Source organism: Nannobrachium achirus (genome assembly GCF_963921795.1).
Source record: "Nannobrachium achirus genome assembly, chromosome: 9".
In the NCBI taxonomy this organism is placed as follows: Eukaryota; Metazoa; Chordata; class Actinopteri; order Myctophiformes; family Myctophidae; genus Nannobrachium; species Nannobrachium achirus.
Window position 1 is genome coordinate 21,862,964 of NC_137818.1, and position 10,348 is coordinate 21,873,311.

At 44.4% G+C, this 10,348-nt stretch overlaps 1 protein-coding gene across 1 annotated transcript; it reads left to right on the plus strand.

Moving 5' to 3' along the window:
• Positions 1 to 8,360: 8,360 nt before the first annotated feature.
• Positions 8,361 to 10,103, plus strand: kcna10a (potassium voltage-gated channel, shaker-related subfamily, member 10a; the record flags this gene model as incomplete). Its single annotated transcript, XM_080732620.1, has 1 exon — positions 8,361 to 10,103. One exon carries the CDS (start codon positions 8,361 to 8,363, stop codon positions 10,101 to 10,103), a length of 1,743 nt encoding a protein of 580 aa, XP_080588746.1.
• Between the last annotated feature and the right edge of the window lie 245 nt (positions 10,104 to 10,348).

Genomic DNA, 10,348 nt, shown 5'->3' on the forward strand with positions numbered 1-10,348 from the left:
TTTTTCCAGAACTGGTATTGGAAGTTATACACTGGTGTCGCACAACGAACACATGAGCTTGTAGATACAGCAAGTACAGTGTGTGTGTGTGTGTGTGTGTGTGTGTGTGTGTGTGTGTGTGTGTGTGTGTGTGTGTGTGTGTGTGTGTGTGTGTGTGTGTGTGTGTGTGTGTGTGTGTGTGTGTGTGCACACGTGCCCATCTCTCTCTCTCTCTCTCTCTCTCTCTCTCATAGCACAACCTGACCATATCTTTTACTATGTTCTTGTGCATGAGTCATGAAACCTGATGTTACTATACTGAGTCCTTTGATTATTAATATTAACCGCTGTCTGACCCCAGCATCCGTACTACACAATAACAGGAAACAGAAAATACACTAGTATAGAGCCCTGAGGGACTCAACCCTATGGGGTTTAAGTGGTTCTTGAAGCTGCACACACATGAACATACACACACATACCCTAGAATAGGCAAAGTGTTAGTAACTGGAGCCATAACCCTATAACACTTTCAAAATATTAGCTCATTCTGCTGCATTGTGCAAAATGAACTATTGATCCCATATTGATATATTGTCAGTGGCTACGCTAATTTCTTGGTATTGATCCAGGAGCACATCGCGTGCACGGCTTCGTACTCTCATCATGAAGGATGTCTGGTTGTTTGTCACCATTCTGGTGCACTTAAAATCTTCTAGTGGTCATTTAACCACATGAACCTTGGGGTTTTGGGCGTGTAATTATAGACGGGCATTATAATATAAAACTAGTAGTAAGACGCCTCAGGGCAACATGCGACCGGTCACGCCAATTCTTGGCCATCTGGCCAGTGATGTATATCGGACCAGTTACCCATATGGAGACCCCTGGTACCCATATATGGAGATCCATGTATTGTATATGGAGATATGCTGTGAGAGCCCAAACATGCTTACTCAGTTATTCGTAATGTGAAAGTCCTATGACGTCTATGACATCTGACATCATACCCTTTTATGCCCATATGGAGATCCCTGTCTGTAGAACCAGCCACACAGATATGGGCTGTCTTGGCCATCTGTCTTAGCCATATATGGATTCTGTTAGTGTGGTATGTGGCCGATGTGGCCTCCATTTATGGGCATTCCCATATGAAGTCCTGTTAGATATGGGCTTAATATTGATGACATCAGGGAACTCCATATATGGGCAATTGGGCATAAAAGGGATTCTGTTAGTGTGACATCACAGTGAAGCCAGAGCGTGATGTCAGAGCAGCAAACCCATTCTGTTAAGAGTGGTAACCACTCTTAACAGAATGATCAGTGACATCAGTAGAGCAGCAAACCCATTCTGTTAAGAGTGGTAACCACTCTTAACAGAATGATCAGTGACATCAGTGCATGATGTCAGAGCGACAAACACATAGAACCACAGTGTCAGTGACCTACGGTCGCAATAAAGAATTGTAGATAGCGAGGAGATGGTGTGCACGTGTGCATGCGAGCATGTACGTATGGAAGCGTGTGTGCGTGATGTGTGTGTGATTTTATGTTTGTTATCTACAGCATTGTCTTTCACTAGACCAAATGTCTTTGAAAAGAAGACTGTTGTATTAGGCAAGGGATTCATGAGGTTATTGCAAAAATACCGTAATACTTGGATTACAAAAACATGTCCATATCTAAACCATGTGCGAGCAGTATGTGTGCAATATGTGCGTGCTATATGCCCATATAATTATGTGGATATCACACACAGTGGTGTGAAAAGTACTAACTTTTCCTACTTAAAGGACAACTGTGCATGAGGTCTATTAGGCAGAAATGCCCCTGTTGTCCAGTTTTCCCAGTAGAACCCAGCAGCCCTCATAGCATAGAGTGGAGTCCAAAAGTGTTTTTCCGCCATGAGTGCGTTACTAGTTGTCATTATAAACACATCCATGCCTTGGTTGTCCCCAGATCGGCTATTTTAATTACAATAATTGTAGTGGAGTAAAAAGTACAATATTCGCCTCTGAAATGTAGTGCAGTAGAAGTAAAAGTACTTAAAATTGGAAATACTCCAGTAAAGTAAAAAAACAAAGTTTTATTCAACAAGTACAGTACTTGAGTAAATTGACTTAGTCAATTTACACCACTGGAGTTAGTTTAATCTGGCATGTTAAAGATTAACGTTATTGATTCCTTTTAGGGTGGCAGGGACCAGATCATCAAGGTTCTTTGTATGTCGTTTAGCTCAATTAGCTTTATGGCTTTAGGGTTTATGGTCCGGATCAGGCCTGATGAGAGAGAGAGAGTTATGGCACTCTTTGATCTCAGTGCTTCAATATCATCAACACCCATTAAGACTAAGAGGATTCAATGTTTGGAACAGTACAGCAGTGGCTCTCAACCTGTTCAGGCCGCGACCCCCAAAATAATCATATTTGAACCGGAGTTGTGGCATTACTATCAATTTAGTTTGACTCTGTTCCACAGATAAACATTGTGGACAAAAATCTACAAACTCGGCTACGAGATCGGCAATTCTTTACCTCTTTCTTATATTATTTGACAATTTGGCAAATGTTTGACCAGTATTTATAGTATAGTTTGATGATCACTTATGATGCAGTAATGGTCTTACTGTAGATCCTTTTTATGTATTACAAAGGTTTTAAAGATTGTCACTTTCACTGTCATCTGGGGACCCCACATGTTGAGATCAACTGCTGTACAGTATTGATTGATTGATTGAATATTTTATTAGACAAAAATGAAGAACAGTACAAATATAGTCAATACAAAATAAATGTAGTGCAGTAACAGTACAAGTACAGTTAAACACCCTGCCTAAAAGGAACACCCCAAATAAGTCCTTTACGGTCTTGTTTACGTTGGAGGTCCTTGGTAAATGTAGTTCCCATACCGGAAGTCGAACCCGGGCCTGGGTGAAAAACAGGAATCCTAACCGCTAGACCAGGGTTCCCCAATTAGTTTTCCCCATGGCCGAAATTATGTCTAGGGTACCAAGCCGAGAGCCACAACATTGCAGGGGGCGACAGTGGTGTTCCCGCTACTCCAGCGACAGTTCAGATATCGTCGTTGTCGGGTGAAAATCTTGTATGTCCACAACCGTTTGTTTCGCATTTATCATTTTAAAAATGATTTAAACTAGTGAAAACTAGTGAAAACAGCACACAACGCCTCGCTGCGTTGTCTGCTTGTAGATCTGCTGTTTTCACTACTTTTGTGCGACGGCCATGTATGATGAAGCAGGGCTTTACTTTGCAAAAGAACATACAAATTTGGAGATACGAGGTTTCCACCCGACAACGACGATATACTAGTGTTGTTGCTGCTCTTATACCACCATTATTACTGGGGTTGGTGGGGGCCAGACAGTAGCCCCCTGGCCCGCAGGCCGCCTATTGGGGAAGCCTGCGCTAGACCATATGGGACTGATATTGATATAGTACTGATACTATATAGACCTATAGTACAGATAGTACAGTTTGGGACTATTGTTTTCCTCATGGAAGGGTTATTACTTCCGTTCCACATTCTTATTGTTGTCATCTCTGAGCACACCTAAACAATAATAATACAAAAAAATAAAAAGATATTAATGAGGTTATTTAATACATTTTCTTTGTTCACAATGGAGGTCTATGGGAGTGTTGGGACTCTCTCTCAGAAGCATTTGGTCAGTCTGAATAATACTTTATTTATCGTACTAAAATAGCAGCGGGCAGCCGATCCACAAGCTCACACCACGTCATAGATGCATTGGTTGTGCTTGTAGATCTGTTATTCACTGTGGGACACCATCATGCAATGGAGTTTACTCCATATATGGGCATAAAAGGGATTCTGTTAGTGTGACATCACAGTGAAGCCAGAGCGTGATGTCAAAGTGGCAAACCCATTCTGTTAAGAATGGTTCCCCTGACATCACAGTGACATCATAGCATGATGTCAGAGCCTGATATAGCCAGGGTTAATCGAAACACTTTAGAACTAGCCTCGCAGGCAGTGGAGGCCCAGTCATTTACCATGCATACTTTGAATGTCAAACTGTCAAACATGTTAACATTTGTCTAATAGATTTGTTAATCCTCTCATTTCATCCAATTTCTTGGACATTGTAATTGAGGCCAGATTCTTTTCTTTTTTTAATTAATGTTAATTATTTTTTTAGTTTTTATTTTGAAATTTCACTAGAGGATAAGCCCCTTGAGTTGCAGCAACTCGTTCCTCAGAGCACAACACACGATAAACATGTTGTTCACCTCAACCAACCCCAAGATATTTGAATAAAAATACAATTTAAGTACGAAATAAACCAGTCAGTGTAAATAAACAAACATGATACGCTTTGGTGTCATGAAACCTTTCACTGCAAGTGAAAAAGACAGTGTGCTCTTCATGTCAGCCTGTCTTCATCCACCCACTGATCAAACTGACATGCTCTTATTTTCCCCATCCTCCTCCTCCACCCATGTGATTCACAGCCTTCCTGTCTCCACGGTTAAATCCTCTGTGATCATTTGACCCTGAGGGTGTCAGAATGTACTCAAATAGACCCTTATGCCCTTAGGTCTTACAGGCAGGCCTGGAAGTTTGTCATTTTAGCGGCAAGGCCACGCACTTGGCCTTTGGTGTTGTCCATTTTTTGTGGGCACAAAAGCCATATGCCAGGACAGGATAAGGACATTAAATAAATCAAGATTTTAGTCCATTGAAATAATTAATTTTAAATGTAATATGTAATATGTAGACTGTAGACTATCTGCTGTGAAATGAAATACACAGTGGTATTTATAATCTGATCCATGCCCAGCCCCAGCACCAATCAAAGTCACTTGATTTGTTTAAAGATGGGGACTCAGGGGAGTTAAGAATATAGAATGTAGACATGTAGACATGTCTGACATGACAAGAAGGAGACACTGGTGTCTACGATGACAAGAAAGAGACACTGGCGTCTACATGACAAGAAAGTTACACTGGTGTCTACTGTATTGACAAGAAAGAGAGAGGAGAAAGTGGTACAGTCAGCTGGGGCATTAAGGCCACTGTGGCCTCAGGGGATGCCATTCTTTTGAGGGACAAACTGAGAGGTAACGACGGCCATGGCCTTTGTGTCCTCCTGAAATTCCTGCCCTGCTTAGGGCTAAAAATGTAAAGGGCAGGTGCCATGAACATTGTTGGGAAGAGGTACGTAAAGCAACTACGGTATGTACTATGTACATGTAAATTAAAATACTGTAGTTAAGTACAATTTAAAAAAAAAATACTTGAGTATTTCAATTGTCAGTACTTTTACTACTCCAATACATCTCAGAGGTAAATATTATACTTTTACTCCACTACAATTATCTGAAAACGTAGTTACGTTGTAGATTTAGCCCACTTTGAAATCATACTGAACCCACACGCTGGCTGTGTTTCATGGGATGGATGCACTGTAAAAGCCTTGGTCGTCATAATGTAAATCTGAGGCTGTAGTGACTTGACTCGAATTTCAGAAAATGTGCTTATTCAAAGTACTGCACATAGTGTCGCATCATAACAAAAGAATTGCATCATAAAAAATGTACAAGAAATCATGAAAATAGTAGATCTACAATACAAGCTCAAAATGCATCGTGATGTGATGCGTTAATTGCTTGCAGATAGGCTATTTAAATCAAATTAAATTGTCAATTGTCATTTGCAGGCATTTTTTAGCTGGGAATTTCACTATTAAACATGTTTGGGTCATTTCAAGGTCTACTTAAAATGTCTACTTTTTCTTTTTAAGATGTTGATTCAGTATTTATACATTTGATGTTAATTTTATCAGACACACCCCTGTCCTGTACAAACCCATTGTAAACTTAACCATGTTAGATTAATTGAAAACACCTGTCCTTGGTTCTGGAGACCAACTTCATTGGAAATATGAAAATGATGATAGGAAGGAGGAGTGTCGGATACAATTAATATCTAAATATTGAATCAAACAACTTAAGAACTGCTCAATAGACTTTACAATTACCCGAAGCAAAGTGAAATGTCCCTTAAATAGCCTTAAACCATGTATGCCACAAATTAACACGATTTGCCTTCAGGGTTAAGATTTGGGGAAATCTGAACTAGACTACACTGTAACACACACACACACACACACACACACACACACACACACACACACACACACACACACACACACACACACACACACACACACACACACACACACACACACACACACCCCTCTCTGTCTGTCTGTCTGTCTGTCTGTCTGTCTGTCTGTCTCTCTATCTCATTAGCATTGCTCTTGGCACAGTGACTCATCACCGCCTGGAGTCTTTAATTAAACATCTGCAGGAGTCAGCCCACCCGCACACATGCACAAATATACATACCACATGTTCGCACACATAGACACACACACAAACACACGTGCACACTTACACTGTGGCGCGCGCACACACACACACACACACACACACACACACACACACACACACACACACACACACACACACACACACACACAAATAGCCTACATACCACAAACCCGCCATCTACACTAACACAGAAACCTCAGATCAGGTTTCTGTTGGGTTACGGTACTATTCGATGTGACTACCAAAGAATGTGCAAACAATTCACGCAAACACACACACACATGCACGCGCTTGCGTGCACACACACAGACACACACACACAGACAACATACAATAAGATGGGCAGCACTTGGCCATATCAATGACCTCGCTGTCAGAGACAAACTAAGAAAATCAAGTGGGCGAGATGGAGCGGCCTGCCGCTGAGACATGCATCTAGACGACAGGCCCTCTCTTCGCCGTAGCTGCACAGCCAGTTAATTATGCACTAATATATGCACAGCCCCAGTTACCCTGCACCAACCTACACCTACACAGCCCAGTATCGGGGTCAATAGAATAATAGAGTGTGTGCACTTCTGTTTCTGTTTCCATCGGCGTGCGCAAGTCTCTGTGTGTGTGTGTGTGTGTGTGTGTGTGTGTGTGTGTGTGTGTGTGTGTGTGTGTGTGTGTGTGTGTGTGTGTGCGTATACAACACTCATGATTGTATGTTTATTGTGCTTCAAAACCAGTTTAAATTAAAATTGTGTAATTGTGCATATACAGCCCATATACCGTGATAATGAGGCATTTAGCAGACGCTATTAATCAGAGCGACTCAAACATGCATGGTAAGGAGTTTCTGTCAAAAAAAAAAAAAGCATGCAGTTTCTTTCTAAAAAAAAACATGCAGTAATCCTGCCTCCTCCTGGTCAACCAGGGCACCTGAGGGGAAAGGAACTGGTTGGAATAACGTGTTCCTTCCATGGGCTACGTCCTACTGGGGAAACTCCTCCTTGTCAGGTGATAAGAAGTGACCTTCTCACTCAGTCCTCATGTATTGAAGGAAGCATGAGCTCAGTTCGGGGCTCTCCCAGGTTGGGAGAGGGAGAGTAGCACCCAGGATTACAGCTTAGGCAACTGGATGAAAAATGGGTTACAAAATCGTGGGCTAAAAAAAAACGTGGTAAACGAAGTATAGGATGTCGAGTAAACAGGGAACCTATAGCATCTGTCTAAGATTACTATCTAGATTACATTTTACATTGTGCTCAAGAAAAGAAACAAGCCCAAGTAACAAAAGCTTGAGAACAATTGGGCAGGATGCTAACCTAGTGAATCTGACATGTATTCTTTCCTTCATTTTCAATACTGGACTTTTACTTAAAAGGTTCAAAGGTCAAGGTCAAATTCTGGCATTGAGGGCTTTTTTGGTTAAATAAACCTGGCAGTGAGTGAGTATTTTACATTGTGCTGAGAAACCTACAATAACCACTATTGAAGCTCCACACAGGCCTCAAAAAATAAGATTAGGATTTAAATGGGGGCATATTGGTGCAGATCTCCTGCATGCTCTCCCCTCCCCATGTCTTCTCTGTCTTCTTTATATACCCCTCCCGCTCTCACCTGTCTCCCACTCACTGTTGGTTTCCAAAGAGACAGGTATAAACAAGGAGTCATGATTACAAGACATTAGAACTCTGATGTAATTTTCTTGTCACCTGATGACAATTAGCAGTGCACAATGTTATTCCTTAGCAATGGACAGAAACACTCAGGCTAACCCCCCCTCTCTTTCTTTCTCTCTCTCTCTCTCTCTCTCTTTTTACAGGTGCTGGAGGACAACAGGAGGGTGTGAAGAGTGGGGCTGTGGTTTTGTCCCGCTGAGTCCTGCCCGAAGGCTGGTTCCACTAAACCCCGCATACCCAGCCATAGATTCCCTCCCCCATCCGTGCGTCTGCGTGTTTGTGGGCGTCTTAGCCGAGGGCCAGGGGGCCTAGCTCTGGCTGAGCTGACCACAGCCATGGAGGTGGCCCTCGTCGACTTTGAGTCCCTGGACGAGGTGGACAGCAGCAAGGAGGACGAGGTGGACAACTACGCCGACGAGACCACTGCTTTCACTCTGGATATACCGCTGGAGCACAGCAACAACAACCACCTCCAAGTCCCTCCGGTCACCCACACATTCCCCCCCAATTCCCCCGTGCCCTCCTGCATGTGGGAGTCGGTGTCGCCTTCGCACACACTACAAACGCTGGGCGTGCCGCCCCAGGTCCCTGTGATACCGGCTCCGTCCCTCGGCCCTTGCAGACGGGGGCGAAATAGCTGCGAGAGTATAATCACCAATTGGAAGTTGCTGCTGAGCAGCGAGGGCACCAAGGAGAGCGAGGCGATCTTCAACCGACTGGCTAAGGAATGTTGCGAGGACCTGTTTGTGGATAAACGGGGGTTGGATGAGGGCGATCAAAAAGTCATCATAAACATTGCCGGTCTGCGCTTTGAGACGCAGCTCAAAACGTTGGAGCTGTTTCCCGAGACACTCCTGGGTGACCCGAGGAAGAGATCGGTCTTCTTTGACGGAATGAGGAATGAGTATTTCTTCGATCGGAACCGACCCAGCTTCGACGGGATCTTGTATTACTACCAGTCGGGAGGCAAGATCAGACGTCCGGCTAACGTTCCGCTGGACGTGTTTTCCGACGAAATCGTGTTCTACGAGCTGGGGGCCGAGGCCATGGCCGAGTTCAGGGAGGACGAGGGCTTCATCAAAGAAGTCGACATTCCTCTGCCCACGAACGAGATCTATAAGCAGTTCTGGCTGCTGTTCGAGTATCCGGAGAGCTCCAACGCAGCGCGATGCGTCGCCCTGGTTTCCGTGTTTGTCATTGTGATCTCCATCATCATCTTCTGCATGGAGACGCTGCCGGAGTTCCGGGAGGAGTCGGAACCCATCATTCCCACCCCCACCGCAATGCAGTCTTTCAACCAGTCTTACGGTTCGCCACGCAGCCGCAAGCCCACGCCCTTCACAGACCCCTTCTTCATCCTGGAGACCGCCTGCATCGTGTGGTTTTTCTTTGAGCTCATGGTGCGTTTCTGCTGCTGTCCCAGCAAGAAGGATTTCTTCCACAACCTCATGAACATTATCGACATCGTGTCCATAATCCCTTACTTTGTGACGGTGATTACGGAGCTGGTGTCGACGCCGGAGGAGAACTCCAGCCAGAACATGTCTCTGGCCATCCTGCGCATCATCCGCCTGGTGCGCGTGTTCCGCATCTTCAAGCTCTCGCGCCACTCCAAGGGTCTCCAGATCCTGGGACAGACTCTCAAGGCCAGCATGCGTGAGCTGGGCCTGCTCATCTTCTTCCTCTTCATCGGTGTCATCCTCTTCTCCAGCGCGATCTACTTCGCAGAGGTGGACGAGCCCACCACACAGTTCGTCAGCATCCCCGACGGCTTCTGGTGGGCCGTGGTCACGATGACCACCGTGGGCTACGGTGACATGGTCCCCACCACCGTGGGGGGCAAGATGGTGGGCACACTGTGCGCCATCGCAGGCGTGCTCACCATCGCCCTGCCCGTGCCCGTCATCGTCTCCAACTTCAACTACTTCTACCACAGGGAGGCGGAAGCAGAAGAGAAGCCTATCCTGGCAAATGCCATTGAACAGGCCATGAAGGCGGACCTGTTGAAGCAGGAAAGCGACCCCTCTCTCAATAAGGCCAACGGCACCTGGCAGACTGACAAATGGAAACCGATGTGACTCGGAAACAAAGAGGGACAAAGAACACTTCTCACCGGGAGCAGAACTGCACTTTAAAACAAAGGAATTATTAAGGACAACATTTTAAACCACAAGGAATACATGGCTTGTAAATGGACCGTGTGCATGGAGGAAACAAACTGTTATGACTGTCTTTATTAGATCGCATAAAACACAGGATTAATGATGTGTAGCTTATACATAATGAATAATAGTACATTTTTTTTAAGACATGCAGGCCGGAA